Below are 17,468 nucleotides of genomic sequence, written 5' to 3'. Positions count from 1 at the left end.
CAAACAAACAAACCACCCAAGATTGCTCTTTCTATGTAAAATGTACAAAATTGCCTAAATTTAAGTGTTATACAGAACTCTAAAGAATTCCCTTAGGCCCTGTGCTACACAGAAAATAATCTTTATGATGGGTAAGAGGAAAATGAAATACGGGTCAGAGCCGTGAGCACTTCATATGTCACAGGTGAGTCTTCTTATAAATGACCAGTCCAAGACCCAGAAGCATGTAGAGTGATCATTGAGGACCTTCTCCCTCTGCAATGTTCTTCACTTTGGCCTCACTCAAGTCTAAACCATTGATCATCAAAATGTGGTCCCAGGACCATCTGGGAACTTGCTAGACTTGCAAATGATTGGGCACCTATTGAATCAGAAACTCAGGATGGGACCTGAGAATTTGATTTAATAAGCCCTGTAGGTAATAGAGTGACACCCTAAGATTTGAGAGCCACTGCTCTAAACATTGTAAGGTCTCAGGCCCAACAATGCCCAGGGGAATGCCCCTGAGGCTGTGAGATGGCAATGGTCTGGTGGACATGCTCCAGTGGGATTGGTCTTTGAAAATGGGATTGTGCCCTATGTGGCTGTCAGTGCAGTGTTTGCATTAACAAGCTTTCATGAATATGCAAGCCATCAGTGCCAGAGTTTATTGCCAATGAAACAAAGTTAGACAGCCTCACCTTTTGTTTCTGGAATTCCTAATGCTCCTTTCCTGGGCCAGTGGCAGAAGTTGTTCATGCACAAAAGGAAAATTGGCTTCCTTAAACCAGGGCTTCTCAACCTTGGCACTATGGACGTTTCTTCTGTTGTAAGGAGCTGTCCTGTGCAGGTTAAGCAGCATCCTTGGCCTCTACCTTCTAGATGCCAGTAGCATCCCCCAGCCCCTCCCACTGAGGATAAAAAATGTTTCCAGATATTGCCAAATGTCTCCTGGGGCCAAAATTGTACCCAGTTGAGAATCACTGACTTCAACAAACCATTTTCTTCAAAGTGGTAAAAAAAGAAAAAAAAAGGAGGGATGTGGCCGCAAGAGGAGCAGGCTTCCAGCAGCCACCAGGGTGACTTACGTTGTAGGACCGGCCATGCCTCTGTCTCCACTGCACCAGCACTATCTGGGCGATGATCAGGGTGGAGAGGAAGATCAGGATCATCTCCACGTGCATGGACTCGTGGCCCCGGTGCATCTTGTACATCTTCTCCTGCTGCAGGCTGGAACCGGCAAATGAGGTCATCCGCAAAAGTCCTCAACCTTTGCACATTTAGCAAAAAAGATAGGCTGGGCCCATAAGAAGCAATTAGGGATTTCAAATGTAAGGGCTTTTAAGCTTTGACTGCAAAGTTTTCCTAAATTTTCTTGGTTCCTCCCTTTCTCCCAGGCTTGGGGAAGAGGCAGTTGAGATGAGGAGCCCAAACTTATTAGTATCAGCAAAGCCAATTCCTCTCAGCCCTTAGTTTTTCCATGTGTATTGACTTCATCCTTGTCCGTTCAAGTTAAGATATGGAGGGAAAATATGGGTCCTGGAAAGGCCTGGGTTCCAGTCCTTGATTGGCCAGTTTATCACCATATATAGTCTTTCATAAGTCACTTATGGTCTCTGAGCCTCAGTTTCCTCATTTGCAAATTTAAAATAATGATCTGTCTGTACCTCAGGATTGTTCTAAAACTGCAAAGAACATATGTTATTTTATTTGTCAATAATAATAATAATAATAATAATAATAATAATGTTAAATCATGATGGCTGAATGTTCAGGTTTTCAGTTGGACTCTTGGTTTTGCACACTGGTAGAGAAAACCACTAAGGTGGTGTCATCTGGCTTAACTATAGCAGAAGTGGCTTTGAAGAAAGCCGAGAGCAGTGGTTCTTGACCTTGGCTGTAAGTTAAAAATCACAGTGCCCAAGCTGTACCCCAGATCAATTAAATGAATTAAGTGATCATTCAAACACCATTCAAAAACCAATTAAAAACACCATTGCTGGGTATAATGGGCTGAATTGTGTCTCCCTATCTCTAACCCCAAATAGGACTTCATATGTTGAAGTCCTATTCCTCAATGCCTCAGAATGAGACTGTATTTGGAGACAGGGATTTTAAAGAGGTAATTAAGGTAAAATGAGGTCATATGGGTGGGCCCTAACCTAATCGGACTCATGTCCTTACAAGAAGAGGAGATCAGGACACAAACTCACACAGAGGAAAGACACAGTGAGAAGGCGGCCATCCACAAGATAGGGAGAGAGGCCTCAGAAGAAACCAAAAGTCACGGACACCTTGATCTTGGACCTCTAGCCTCTAGAACTGTGAGAAAATAAATTTCTGTTGTTTAAGCCTCTCAGGCTGTGGCATTTTGTTATGATAATGCTGGGAAACTGATCACAGATTTCTAGATGGTAATTTTTAAAGTTCCCCACCAATGTAATTTTAAGATACAGCCAAGATTGAGAACCACTGGCCTGAGGAAGAAAGAGCAGTCCAGGTCAAGATTAGGGAAGAAGGGAAATTATGAACATTGCCAACCAATAACTTTATAAATACTGTTTAGCATTGATTTCATCTCCAGTGAAGCACCATCAGTCACAAAAATCTCTTAAAGTTTCCACTTACGGCTGGTTACAGTGTGCAGTTAGTTAAGGTACCAGTCAGAAGACACTGCAGAGTCATCTTCTGTGTCACAAGGTAGTGACCTTTTAAGGTGCTTGTTGGATATGTGGGTTGGGTTCTCCCCTTTACAAGCGTTTCTACAGTACTATGTAGAGCGGGGCAGTGCCTCAGAAAAGGGCCCCATTCAAATCCCAGGGGTGCCCCCTGCTGGAGAATGTGCAGAAATTAATCCACAGAGCCTAGTAAATAAATATTCTCACTTTGAGTTCAGCTTATTTGAGAAGGAATCTTAGAGTGTTAATGCTGGAAGGTACCAAAGATGTACTGAAACCCTTTATTTATCAAACTAAGACACTGCAGTTTATTTCAGGTAAACACCCTGAGTAAGGTTACATGGCTATTAGTCTCTGTGTTGAAGCTGAGCTTAGGAGACAAGAATGGTTTTTAGAAGCTCATTAAAAAATATGCTCATTCCTCTGAAGAAATGGGAAGTGAAAAAAAATAAAAGGGTACAAGAACTTAGTAATAGTTTTTACAGCCCCAAGTTCAAAATAGCTGTCTAATATTCTACGTAATGAATAAATTTTCAATTTAGGCCATATAGATAGAAGAATAAACCTCTCATCAGCCTAAAATAGGACTTGCATAGATATCAAACAAAATATGCTTTCTGACATTAATCTATTTCATATATATACATATATACATATATATATACATATATACATACATATATATAATAAAAATGCATGTCAAATAGCTAACCGATGCGGAAATACTGTGGGAAGTATGAAGTGGTATACAAATGTAGTATTTCCTATTTTGATCAGGAATACATTCCTGATTGATTACCATAAAGCAAAAAAGGAGGGACTTTTCACTTTTACTTCATTTCATGTGGTGACAGGTAGCAGAACACAGGGGAAGCAGCATATGAAGAAAACCAGATGTATCTTATGCCCAAAATAAATACTGAACTGGCGCTGCCTGAATTTGAAGGACAAACAAATCCAGCTTTGTGTGGTGGCACAGAGCGCACTGTGGTTTGTCTATACTACCCTTGTGCACGCATGGCTATGCTAACTCACCTTCTCTATCCTAGGAAATTTACAAATAAAATGAGGGCTTCATTTAATTTCTCAAACAGTTAAGATGGAAATCTACTTTTTGGTGTAACCGCAATAAAAAATATACTAATCACTTACTTCCACTCATCATCCGCAGAAAGCTTTGTGTGCGAGATCTGAAAAACAAAATAAGCCAGAATAATTTAGGATGAAAGCTCCAATAAAATGTTTGCTTACTCACACACACACACACACACACACACACACACACACATTCCAAAACAGAAATCAGGTCACTATTAATAAATGTTTGAGAACCAGATGAGGTGCCATTCAATCAAGGTTGCAGAGTGGCTTCCTAATAGGCAGTATCACCCTGGCTTCTGGGATACAATGTATAAATCCAAGAACCCCCCCAAAAAACATGTTTTGTTGGTGTCTCAGTTGGTGCCAGTGAGTAAATATCATCTCGAAGTTCAAGGTTTTAGAGACAGATCTGAGCAGAGGCTGTACTTGTTTGGAGCATTTTTGTGTCCTCCCGCTAATGTAATTTCACGGAAGGCCTGGCCCCAGGGAAGCGGTAATGTGGCCACGGCCTTGCAGGCTGAGCTGGAGCGCAGGGACCATCCTCGGGAAGTGCTTGTGGCTGACCTGCAGTGCACCCACGTGCCGCCTTCCCTGGATCACTGCTAATGCAGTATATTGGGCCACTTGAAAGCTAAATGCCAATCATTATGCAGTCACCCAGGAGTCTGGTTAAAATGTAGATTTTAATTCAGGAGGTCTGGGGTGGGGACTGAGATTCTGCATTTCTCTCTCTCTCTCTCTCTCTCTCTCTCTCTTTCTCTCTCTCTCTCTTTCTCTCTCTCTCTCTTTTTCTTGCTGTGAAAAAGTGGGCTAAGGGACAGCCTGGCCAAAGGGCCTGGCCAACGGCAGCCTCGATTGCCTGCCTCTTTAGCCTTTTATTGTAACAGCAGTTTGAGATAAAGTTTATCTTTAAGATACAATCAGTAGGGGAAGTAATCTTGGGAGGACACATGTGTTTGTAGTGTCCTTTGCATTTCTTTTTAAAAAAAAATACTAATAATTCATGGTTTGACTATTAGAGAGAGAAAGAAGAAGGGAGAGAGAGGGAGGGAGGGGGAGAAACATCGATTTGTTGTTCCATTTATCTATGCACTCATTGGTTGATTCTTGTATGTGTCCTGAGTGGGGATCAAAACTGAAACTTTGGTGTGTTGGGATGATGCTCTAACCAACTGAGCTACCCAGCCAGGGCAACTTCTGATTGTCTTCCATGTGACACACTGACTGTTGGTTGGTGCATCACCAGAGCTTTGCTCTTGGGAAAAGCTGAGTCCCTCCTAGGGCCAAGCTAACAGAGGGTCCATGCCTCCTGAGGGCAGCGGACAGGGCAGTGATGTCAAACACCAGCAGTAAAGGTGACTCTGCTGGTCTTCTGCCCCTCCCTGTGTGGTCTATAACCTCCATCTATAACCTCCTCTGGATGGTCTGGGTTTGAAACCAGCAAGGAAGCCCATGGAATCCCAAATGCGTAGTGTGGTCCAAAGGCCAACCACAGCCCCAGGTCTCCCTTATCTTTTACTACAAACCTTTGTGCACCCTACATTTCTGTAGAGCCGTAGTGCATATCACCCGCCCCTGCCTTCCCCATGATCACTCCCCAACATTTTAATCACCTCCAAGCAATTTGGTCTGCAGTTCCCTCCATCTAGAATCCTCATTCCCTCATCACCCACGTGGCCAGGTCTCATCCATCCTCCAAGGCCCAGCTCACATGCCACGCCCCCATCAGCATTGCCCATCCCCCACCCCCCTGCCAGGAACAATCCCTTGCTCCTTAGAAATCCTACAAAGCCTCACTTGAACTTGTTTTGGGGACAATAATCTCTTCCTACCGCGTTTTAACCAGCCCTTGGTGACTCTGAGGCACGCTCTAGTTTGAGAACCAGAGAGTCAAGCGTGATGCGCAACCGTCATCCCTCAAGCTGTCCTCCCGAAGGGGAGTGGGAGGGGGGCGGAAGAGGAAGAGAAATGGAGAGGAGTTGGGATTCCTGGGGTGGAGTGCGATCAGGCCAAGGCACCAGCATCTTCCCTTGGGTCCCCGCCCCTCCATCCGTGGCCCATTCACACCGCGAGGGGGCGGGGAGCTTGGAGACCCGTCCGCGCGGCCTCCCAGCCCCCGGGGGAGCCTGGGGACCCTGATGCTGAGTCCCTTCCGCCTGGGCCCCGCGCCCGGTACCTGATCGCGCTGCGGGGGCGCCTCCAGCCCCGCGCCGGCCTTGCGCGTCGCCCCCGCGGCCATGCCTCCGCCGCCAGCGCCGGCTCCGAGGGCCCCCGCGAGTCCGCAGGGGACGCCCTTCGGACGCAGGAGCCGCGGGCGGGAGCCGAGCCGGAGGCTGCGGATCGGCGGCCCCGCCCCGGGCTGTGCGGCACCCGGTCCCCGCGCGCGGAGCCTCCTGGCGCGCCCGCCCCTTCGCCCTGCGCTCCGCTCTGGCCGCCTCCAGAGGAGGGGAGCTGGAGATGGCCGCCGCCAGCACGACCGGTGCGACCCTGTGGGTCAAGGGGCCCTCCGCAGTGGGGCGGGTGCCAGCCATCGTCGCTACTAAAACGTCCTGGCACTGGGCGGGAACACGCGTTTTTGTTACCAGGTGACGGGGCTGGAGGACGGCCCAGAGGTCAGCAGGGAGAGCGGTGGGGAGTCGGGAGAGAGCAGTGGAGAGGAGGGAGGGAGGGAGGAAGAGAAGATCGTGTCTTCTCAGCTCGCTCCCCCAGAAGCATTTATCAGGAGACGGTTGTCCAAATGCAGGGAGATCGGGCCTCTGTGCATCCACGGCGGTGTTCCCTTCCCTGGGGTTCCTGCGCCTCTGCCCTTGGTTATCTGCAGTTTTAATCATGGCGGGCAGCTCCCTAGAGGCAAACCTGGTCCCTCCAAAGATGACGAAGGGGAGAAGCTCCGCTGTGGGGAGAGAACGCAGACCCTCTTGGCCCCTGGCTGCTGTGGAAATCACCCACAGCTTGCCTTGGTCCCCTCCGCTTTTAGGGGACACTCTCCTTCCCCTTGGCCTCAGGCCCACGCCTGGACTCATGGCTGGGAGCAAGCTGGACTCTTGGTAAGCCTTTAGGAATACTTGGGTGTTCATTTAGGGCAGTAGACAAAGAGGGGACACACAATCAGATGGTCTGACTTACAAGATATGGCTAACTTCATTCCGGTTTGTGATGGCTCATGTTCCAATACCTACAGAAGCTACGGGTGGAGACTGACCCACGGATGGGCATGTCCCTGCCGTTGTGGAACTCTCAGCCTAGTAGGCCGTAGTGACAAATATCAGTAGAGTTTATTGTGGTAAGTGCTTCCTACTCCAAGTACTTTACCTGGGTTAACTCACTCAGTCCTCATAACAGCCCCAGGAGGTAGGTGGTGTTATAATCTCCATTTACACAGGAGAACACTGACGCACAGAGAGCTTGTCCAGTTTCCAAGCTAGTAGGTGGTACAGCGGGAATTTGAACCAGAGAAGACTGACTCCGTGGTTGGGCTCTTAACCACTCAAGAGAGGGGCTGCAAAGGCCATCAGGGGCCAGATCAGGAAGGTCTATGTACATCACTGTTAACAGTCTGGACTGTATTCTAAGGAGCACGGGGAGTCATCACAGCAAGAAAACGACATCACTAGACTTGTCTTTTGACTGCAAGGGTGGGGAGGGATGCTTAACTAAGACCCAAGATAGGGGGACCAGTTAAAAAGCTGTTGCTGTCGTTCCAGCTCAAGGTGGCAGTGGCCTTGTGTGCAGTGATGGGATGGAGGGGAGATGGAGAGACATGGATGGAGCCGAGTGATAGAAAGGATGGTGCCCAGGCATGTAGCTTGAGGAGCCTGGCATTTGGGCACATGATGCTGCCATCCCTGAGAATGGGATTTTCGAAAGAGCAGTTGATTTGGGGAAACAAAAAATACCGAGTTCATTTGGACATGTTGCCTCCCTACCTGGCTTCCGGTCTGTGTTCATGTGGTAAGGGCCACCCTTTCTCTCTAGCCCAGAATGTCCTGAAATTCTTCTATATTCTCTTGTCACAAGAATATCTTGTATGTATTAAATTATTCATTGTAAAGTGGTTCCCTGTAGACTTCCTACCCTCTCGCTGATTGTCACTCATTAATTTTCCCCATTTTTTTCCTGCCCTACTGAGGGCACTGAACTGCCTTGGGCTGATGGTGCCACCTAATGGTTAGATCTTGCAGAAATCCTCTACTGTTTCGCAAATGGTCTTTTTTTCCATGAAACTCTCTTTTTCAATTTACTCCTCTTTTCTCATGTCTTTTAAATATTTGCAAATAAAATGTGTATTTGAGCCTAAGTCAGTGATGGCAAATCTTTTGAGCTCGGCCTGTCAGCATTTTGAAAAACCCTAACTTAACTCTGGTGCCATGTCACATATAGAATTTTTTTGATATTTACAACATTAGTAAAAAAAAAAAAAAGATTGATATTTTTGATATTTATTTTATATATTTAATTGCCATTCAACCAAGAAAAATCAACCAAAACAATGAGTTCACATGTCACCTCTGACACGTGTGTCATAGGTTCGCCATCACTGGCCTAAGCAATACAGCGAAAACGGGTGATTAAGAATGTCTTCAACCAGGTGCAGTACTGGTCACCTGGAGTAGGGTGGTGGACGGAGAGAGTCTAGACAGCTGGTGGGGACTCTCCTCTGTCAAAGGGATGGCAGTAGCAGATTCCGTCTAAATGGGGGTGTGCATGTGTGGGGTGTGTGTGTGTGTGTGTGAAATGCAAACCATCCAGGCAATGTGGTTATCCAAGAGCTTGTCTGATCTCAGAGACCGGTATGAAAGAGGTACCAAAATGTTCTGCACGTCAGTGATTCTTGAGGTCAGGGGCAGACTGATTCATAGGGTCATCATTCCTAAAAGGAGAGGGACCCTGAAGACAGGACCTACTGAAGTATGGTAGCCACCATCTCAGGTAGAAGCTATAGTTTAACTTTAACCCTGCTGTTTGGCTTCTGTACTTATTTGTTTAACAATAGAAAAGTTACTTTGATTTTCTGAATTGTATAAATCATCCCATTCGATTGAATGCCTTATTGACTGTAATGTGAATATCCCATTGATTGTGATCTTACTGGTTATCGAAGCACATTCTTCTGTACCTGGGAAACAGGACAGCACAATTATCCTAAATTGTCTCAGTGGCCACAGATAATGCGTTCAGTTGACTCAGTGGTCCCAAGACCAGGACAGCACAATTACTCTAAATTGCCTCGGTGGCTCTAGATAATGTGTTCCTGGCAACTCAGTGGTCTCAAGACCCAAGGGCTCTAGATAATGTGTTCCTGTCAACCCAGCGGTCCCAGAAAATGTGTTTCTGTCAACTCAGTGACCCGGAGACCCCAAACTATAATTAACATGCTTAATTCTGCTTCTGTAAACTGCTTTTTTTGCGAACCAGGTTCCTCATTCCAAACCCTGGGATGTAATCAATACCTTTATGATCTTTGCCTATAAATCTGGTGGTGGGCTTGGGGAGGACACTTCGAGATGTGGGAGAGCGAAATGCCCCCTCGGAGTCTCAGATTGCAATAAATGTGACTCTTTAATTCGACTTCTTGAGGCGTCCTTCTGTGATTCGCAGGGTACATTACAACACTACCTTGACTGATGAACTGGCTGCATAGAGATAACGAGGCTAACTCCCTTTCAGTCATTCCCCTTCAGCCCTCCCCCAGAGCCCTTTCAGACACTAGCCTCTTAGACAGAAATTGTACAAGCTGGTCTGATGCCTAACTGCCAGGGTTCCTGACTACGGTTCCTGGCCCCCAGCTTCACTGGGTAGCCCTTCCACCTTCCTTTCATTAAATCTGCCTTTGCTCAACTACTAGTTCTTAAGACTGAAGGATACTCAACTTTATTGTTTATCTTGTTCTTTAATTATTAGTACTGTACCATTATTGACCTCTACTCTTTTTCTTCTCCTCTTTTAATCCTCATCCAAGAATATATTTTTATTGATATTTTGAACAGAGAGGAAGGGCGGGGGGGAGAAACACATGGATGTGAGAGAGAAACATCCATTGATTGCCTCCCGTACGCACCCGGACTGGGGATCGAACCTGCAACCTCAGTATGTGTCTTGACGTGAATCAAACTCACCACCTTTACTGTATGGGATGACACTCCAACAAAATGAGCCAGTGCAACCTCTGCGCTTTTTTTGGCTAAAGTGTGCAGTGTTTAGCTCTATTATGGTTACATGGAGTTTTGTGAGCTAGCGCGTGGCCCTAATCACCATTTATAACATCTCCTTCTTGGGAAAGTAAATTCTGCCTTTCAAACCACAGCCTTCCAAATGCACATTTGGAACACAATCCATTTGTGAGCTGGGAATTCTATATTAATGTCTCTTGGCCCAGGGCAGCCCCACGACCAAATGACATGTGGTTTAAGGTTCATGTAACAGCCAGTTCATTTAAATAATGTTAGCTGGAGCTCAGCTTTCAGGTTCTCAGGTTTCTGGTTAATTTGAAATAGAGGAGGCAGCGGGTCCCAGTGCTCAGACAACAGTGTGGATGGGGCGCCCTGCTCCCTACAGAGAGGTGGCACATTCCCGCTTTTCATGGGTTATCCTGCAGGTTTTAGGACTGAGCCTCTTCCGAGGGAAAGCTTTTCAGTTCTATTGAACAACTGATCTTGAAAGAAGAACTGCTTTTAAAAACCAACTATACTTTCATGCCTGGGAGTTCAGCTGGGGTCATTCTAGTTTATTGAGTGCAGAGGCCCCCTCAGCAGGAGGAAAACCACATTTAAATCCTCCGTGGGGCCCCTTCCTCTCCCCTCCTCTACTTGTTTTTCTTTTCCGGTGCCTCCTCTAAGAAGTCCCATCTTTGCCAAGCTAGACAGCCTGTCCCAGGCAAGCCAGCCTTTGCTGTCATAACTGTAAAGAGTTAATATTGATTAAATACCCACAGTGCCAGGCTCAGCACTTTATGTGTCTGATATCATTGAATTCTCAAAATGACCCCCGGTGACAGGTATCGCCGCCCAACATTTTACAGATGAAGACGTTTAAGTGAGAAGAGGTTAACTGTTTCAATCTAAGAATGCATAGCAGCACCACTGCTCCCTGAGCCCTGGCTTGTGTGGGAGGCCCACTGCTTCATGGGGGCGCCCCTAGGAAAGCCTGTCCTGATATGGAAGTTGTCATTTCTAGTTAAGACCAAGGACTTGCCACCATGATTGCTACACCTCAGGTTCATTGCAAAGATCACACTGCACCTCTGTCCCACAAAAGTCACAATCTCATGACAGAAAAAACTAATGTTTCTATTTTCTCTTGACTTTAGATATGTGTCTACTTGAGGGCTTGAAACAAGATAAGTTATAGAAGCAACACCAAAGGACAAGGTTAATTTTTCCTAGATTTTAAAGCCTTCTGATCTATACTTATGGCCCTACTTATGCTCCCTACCTGTGGGAATAGCTAACACTTGTTATAGTGCCTACTAAGGCCAGGCATTTTATATATTTTGAATCCTCAAGGCCACCTGGTGCATTAGGTGTGCTATTATTATCATCCTCATTCACAGTTAAGGACAAATAAGGACTCTGGGCCATCCCCCTGCTTATGACAGTCCTGGTCTCTCACCAGGCTGTCCCAGATCCCCAGTGGGAATACATTTCTCTCAACCCTTTGCTCTCATAGCCTTCTGCATTTGCCTCTGTTCCAGGCTGCTTTCTGTTCCAGGTGTTGGTACATATGTCTTTATCAGCTACCAATTGCAAATGCTTGGGGAGCAGAGACCCTATTCTAACCATCTTTATTCCACCACTGCCTCTAGCACAATGCCTGGCCTGGAGCCCAATGGAATTGGTGGTGTGTTCACATCTCCAGGTCATCATGCTTCTGCCCCAGGTCTTTCACTGCCTCACAGAGGGAGAGTGAGGACGGGTGGCTTCCCCTACCCGTGGTCGGCAAACTGCAGCTCAGAGCCACATGCGGCTCTTTGGCCCCTTGAGTGTGGCTCTTCCTAAGCCTTAGGAGTACCCTAATTAAGTTAATAACGATGTACCTACCTATATAGTTTAAGTTTAAAAAATTTGGCTCTCAAAAGAAATTTCAATCGTTGTACTGTTGATATTTGGCTCTGTTGACTAATGAGTTTGCCGACCACTGCCCTAGTCCATGGCCTGCAGAGGTTTCTCCAGGAAGGACAGAGGGCTATTGTCTCTGTGGCCACAGACCTTCCCATTCTACCCATTATAGGCCCATGGAGAACTCTGCACATCCATATGGACAAATATGAGGCCTAAATTGTTCTCTTAACATTTTTTATGCAGTTCAGAATGTGCATGTACTACCACTTGTTTTATAACGTGATGTCGTTAATCAGGACAGGGACATATTTTTGCCATCATTTAAAGATGCTGAGATGTGGCTGGGAGAAGAAAGCAGTGGGAAGGGTGAGGCCCGAATCTGTTCCATTCTACCTGTTATCTTAATCCTTGTGTCGAATGAACATTGATTGTGGTGTTTAGTCACACAATTCTAAAAGTATGTGGCTTGCGTGAGTGCTGGAGATATCATTTTTGTAATTTATTCTATGAACACAGTGATCCTAGCACATCATGTATAATTGGAATAGTGCATACATGAAAATAAAACACATATTTACATTATTTCAGATGATCAGACAAATGGAATATCAGTGTGTTGGATTGTTTGTTGTTGATGTCACCTTTTTTGGGAAAGGATGTTAATTATTCTAAGTTACTGAATGGTTATAAACAAAAATTTTGGCCGGCCATGTCGAATTATGATTTATAAAAATTTAATATTTTGGCATAAAATTACTTATGTTTTTATAGGAAACACATTTTGCTGTGTCTCCAAAGAAGGGAAGTTTTAGAAGATGCCCTGGATATGATAGTGGGCAATTTAAGGAATAGACACTACTAGTTTAAGATTTTCCTGAAGATCTTATGGGTACCAGTCAAAGTGGCTATAGTTTTGGGAGCAAATTTAAAGGAAGTTTTGTCCTGTTATAAATGTGGAGAAGGGCATGCGTGGTCTTGGTGCGTGGCAAGACTTGAATCGGGGTCCTGCCTCTACTACTGACTCTCTAAGTATTTTTGAGAGGGTCTCTATTTTCAACTCTTAGTTGCTGTGGTGTCCATATTCTAAGTATATATTTAAGGCATTATTAGTAGTGGAATGAGAATGAAAAAATTTTTGGTAATGTGTCCTCTGGGTGAAGAATCACCAAAGAAAATGGTCAGAGCTGGTAACCTGAACATGAGAAACTTGATTTTTTTACTGGGCTTGAGTGGGTTAATTATCTTTGCTTTTTAAGTGGCCTGAGAAATGGAAGGGACACCAGCCACTAACTACCAATAAGAGCTATTCATATAAGGAAGATAAGGTTGTGGAAGGTGAAGTTAAATTTGTTTGAATGCATGTTGATTTTGAGAGATCTCTGGACATGCAGATGGAGATGTCCACAGAGACTAACCAAAGCTCGGGGGAAAAGTTAGAGATAGAGACAGAGATTTGGTGTTTGACAGTGGTGCACTCTACAGGAGTGAAGAACATTGTCCTGGAAGTCTGCAATATGAGAAAAGGAGGAGGTCCAGCATTTGGTTGATAGTCCAGACAATAAGATTTAGAATCAAACAAATTTGGTTGCAAGTCTCAGAACACATTCACCATGTGACCTCGAGCCTTGGGACATCTGCCTTCCACCCCCACCCCAATAACAGACTTGAGATACAATTCACATACCATACAATTCACCATTTTAAAGTGTATAATTCAGTGGCTTTCAGTATATTCATAAAGCCATGCAACCCTCACTATTTAATTTCAGAACATTTTCATCACCCCCAAAAGAAACCCAGCTCATTAATACTCACCCACTTTCTCCTTTCTCCATCCCCTAGCAACCACTAATCTACTTTCTGTCTATATAGATTTTCTGGATGTTTCATATTAATGAAATCATACAATATGTGCCCTTCGTGTCTGGCTTCTTTCACTTAGCATAGTGTTTCTAAGGTTCACCCATCTTGTAGCATTTATCAGTACTTATTTCTTTTTATGGCCAAATAAAATTTCATTATATGGTTATACCACATTTTGTCTATCTGCTCCTCAACTGATGGACTTTTGGATTGTTTCCACTTTTTGGCTATTATGAATAATGCTGATATAAATATTCATATAGAACTTTTTTTGAGGCTATATGTTCTCAGTCCTCTTAAGTATATATCCAGTAGCACATTGCTTGGTCATATGGTAACTCTATGTTTAAGAGTTTGAGGAACTGCCAAACTGTTTTTCAAATTAGCTGTACCATTTTGCAATCCCACTGGCAAAGTATGAGGGTTCTGATTTTTCCACATCCTCACCAACAGTTGTCATTATCTGATTTTTTTATTCTAGCCATTCTAGTGGCTGTGAAGCAGTATCTCACTGTGATTTTGATTTGTATTTCTCTAATGACTAGTAATGTCACACAATTTTTCATGTGATTAGTTGTGTATCTTCTTTGGAGAAATGTCTAGATTCTTTACCCATTTTTTAATTGGGTCATTAGTCTTTTTACTGTTGAGTTTTAAGAGTTTTTGTAATAAATACAGTCTAGATACCAGTTCTTTATTAGATATATGATTTGCAAATATTCTCTTCCATTTTGTGGGTTGTCTTTTAACTTTTTTGAGGTTATGCCTTGAAGCACAAACATTTTAAATTTATATATATTTTTTTCTTTTCTACGGTGCTTTTGATGTCATACCTAAGAAATCACTGTCTAATCTCAGGTTATGCAGATTTACTCCTATGTTTTCTTCTAAGAGTTGTATCGTTTTAGTTCTTACATTTAGATCTTTGGTCTACTTTGAGTTAATTTTGTATATAGTGTGAAGTAGAGGTCCAATTTCATTCTTTTGCATGTGGGTATACAGTTGCCCTGGTACCATTTGTTGAAAAGACTATTCTTTCTCCCATTGAATAGCCCCTTCCTTCCCTCCCTTCCTTCCTTCCTTCCTCCCTCCCTCCCTCCCTCCCTCCCTCCCTCCCTCCCTCCCTCCCTCTTTCTTTCTTTCTTTTTTTCTCTTCTCTTTTCTTCTCTTTTCTTTTCTTTTCTTTTTTCTTTTCTTTTCTTTTCTTTTCTTTTCTTTTCTTTTCTTTTCTTTTCTTTTCTTTCTTTTCTTTTCTTTTCTTTTCTTTTCTTTTCTTTTCTTTTCTTTTCTTTTCTTTTCTTTTCTTTTCTTTTCTTTTCTTTTCTTTTCTTTTCTTTTCTTTTCTTTTCTTTTCTTTTCTTTTCTTTTCTTTTCTTTTCTTTTCTTTTCTTTTCTTTTCTTTTCTTTTCTTTTCTTTTCTTTTCTTTTCTTTTCTTTTCTTTTCTTTTCTTTTCTTTTCTTTTCTTTTCTTTTCTTTTCTTTTCTTTTCTTTTCTTTTCTTTTCTTTTCTTTTCTTTTCTTTTCCTCCTGCCTTGCCCTGCCCCACCTTGCCCTGCAAAAAGCTTTATTGTTTCATTTGGTCCAATGCATGGGAGAGGGCTTCAGGATGGTTAAAAGAATGGCTAGTAGTTTCAGGGAGAGGCTCAGGTAAAAGCCAGACACCAGGGGGATGAAGAGGGGCCTCTCAAAGGCTTCTGGGCTCCAAAGGCTCTTAGTCATGCTTGAGGGGGAGCCTTTCCAAGAGATACTTGCCCAGCCCAGCCTGGGGGCCAGCCAGCCTGTGGATGTTAGTCAGGTGGTCACCCATCTTCTTAATGATTTTCACCTCTTCATCCAGGAAGTGGTTTTCCAGGAAGTCACAGAGATGAGGGTCTGCGCAGGTAGAACCCAGGGCCTGCAGCTCCAAAAGGGCCTGGTTCAGGTTTCTCTCCAAGGCCAGGGCAGCTTCCATGGGGTCTTGAGTTTTGCCCACTCATCTTGGGAGGCTTCAGCACGTCCTGGAAGAGAATGTGGCCACCGCGCTTGTTTTGCAACTTTAAGGGATGCTCAGCATCCTCACGCCTCTTCTCTGCCAACTCATGGAAAAAGTGGCCCACGCCCTCCAGAGCCACATCTTCCCTGTCAAAATAGAAGCCCAGAGAGAGGTAGGTGTGGGATGCCCGCAATGCAGGTTGGCCAGGCGGTTGACCACAGCCTCCACCTCGGTGGAATAATTCTGATGAATTTGGGAGCTCATGGTGGTTCGGCAATAAGGAGTTAAGGTAGAAACAACAGCAACAACGGCATGTTGGCTGGTCCTGGGAGGTGGTTCTGAAGGTGGTGACTGGCTAAGACACAGGAGGGTAGTGAGAGGCTGGAAGAAGGGGTGTCCCTTGGGTCTGTGCCGCCCAAACACTGTTGAAGCAAGAGACAGATCCAGGACCACCGAGGGTCCTCCCTCCCTCCCTCCCTCCCTCCTTCCTTTCTGTCTTGATACTCTTGTCAAAAGTTAATTGGTCATAAATATAATGGTTTATTTCTGGATTCTCAATTTTATTATTTTGATCTATGTGCCTATCCTTACGCCAGTACCACATTGTCTTGATTACTATTGCTTTGTATTAAGTTTTGAAATTGGTAAGTGTGAGTCTTTCAACTTTGTTCTTCTTTTTCCAAGATTGTCTTATCTATTTCTGATCCCTTGCAGTCTTATGAGAATTTTAGAAACAGCTTGTTAATTTCTGCAAAAGAGGCAGCTGGAGTATTGACAGGGATTGTATTGAATCTGTGGACCAATTTGGGGAAGTATTGCATATTAACAATATTAAGTCTTCTGATTTATGAACAAGGGAAATCTTTTTATTTATTTAGTTCTTTAACTTTTTTCAATGATGTTTTGTAATTTCCAATGACTAAATCTTGTACTTCATTTGTTAAATTTATTCCATACCTAAGGTTTTTTTTTTAATTCTTTTTAATTCTGTGGTAAATGGAATTAACTTTATTTTTGAACTGTTCAATGCTAGAATATAATCATCCTATCTAATAAAGAGAGAATATGCTAATTGACTGTCACACCCTCACAAATGGAGGCACCCACAGCCACAGATGGTGGCACCCAGTTCCCTCAGCCCCGGGGGCGGGGTGTGTGTGTGTGTGTGTGACAGGCACCATGTGCCTCATTCAGCCAGAGTCCCACAGTCCCCTCAGCCCCGCAGGGGAGGGCAGTTGGGGACAGTCATGCTGACAGGGAAGCAGTTAGGCGTCAATCAGTCTGGCAGGGGAGTGGTTAGGGGCAATCAGGCAGGCAGGCAGGTGAGTGGTTAGGAGCCAACAGTCCTGGATTGTGAGAGGGATGTCCGACTGCCGGTTTAACCAGCAGTCGGACATACCCTAAGGGTCCCAGATTGGAGAAGGTGCAGGCTGGGCTGAGGGACACCCCTCGCCCTGTGCACAAATTTTGTGCACCAGGCCTCTAGTTTATTGTATATTGATCTTATAGCCTGTAGCCTTGCTAAACTCATTCATTAGTTCTAATAGTTTAGTGGATTCCTTAGTATTTTCTATAGATAAGATCATGGCATTTGCAAATAGAGTAATTTTAGTTCCTCCTTTCTGATCTGGTTTCTTATCCTCCCTCTCCTTCCTCCTTCCCTCCCTCCCTCCCTCCCTCCCTTTTTTCCTTCTTTTCTTCCTCCCTCCTTTCCTTCCTTTCTTTCTTGCCAGAATGTGCTGGCTAGAACTTCCAGTAATATGTTAAATAAGAGTGGAGAGAGTGAATATCACTTATTTTTTCCTGATCTTAAAGGGA

At 44.3% G+C, this 17,468-nt stretch overlaps 1 protein-coding gene and 1 pseudogene across 3 annotated transcripts in view; both read right to left on the bottom strand.

Annotated features, from left to right (window-relative positions):
• Positions 1-6,206, bottom strand: part of RNF175 (ring finger protein 175) — a 30,153-nt gene extending 23,947 nt beyond the window's left edge. For 2 of the 3 annotated variants that reach the window (XM_059697795.1, XM_059697797.1), the window contains exons 1-3: positions 5,935-6,206; positions 3,810-3,847; positions 1,068-1,209 (exon numbers count right to left, since the gene is read on the bottom strand). In XM_059697795.1, the coding sequence (XP_059553778.1) occupies positions 1,068-1,209; positions 3,810-3,847; positions 5,935-5,997 (243 nt within the window). In that variant the 5' untranslated portion in view covers positions 5,998-6,206. Of the gene's footprint in view, positions 1-1,067; positions 1,250-3,809; positions 3,848-5,934 lie in introns of all 3 variants that reach the window. The other variant, XM_059697796.1, reaches the window with a different exon arrangement.
• A 9,049-nt stretch (positions 6,207-15,255) lies between these two features.
• Positions 15,256-16,718, bottom strand: LOC132234278 (ferritin light chain-like; annotated as a pseudogene).
• Positions 16,719-17,468: the final 750 nt, after the last annotated feature.

Source organism: Myotis daubentonii, chromosome 5 (assembly GCF_963259705.1).
Source record: "Myotis daubentonii chromosome 5, mMyoDau2.1, whole genome shotgun sequence".
Lineage (NCBI taxonomy): Eukaryota > Metazoa > Chordata > Mammalia > Chiroptera > Vespertilionidae > Myotis > Myotis daubentonii.
This window is presented reverse-complemented; position numbering and strand designations above follow the sequence as displayed.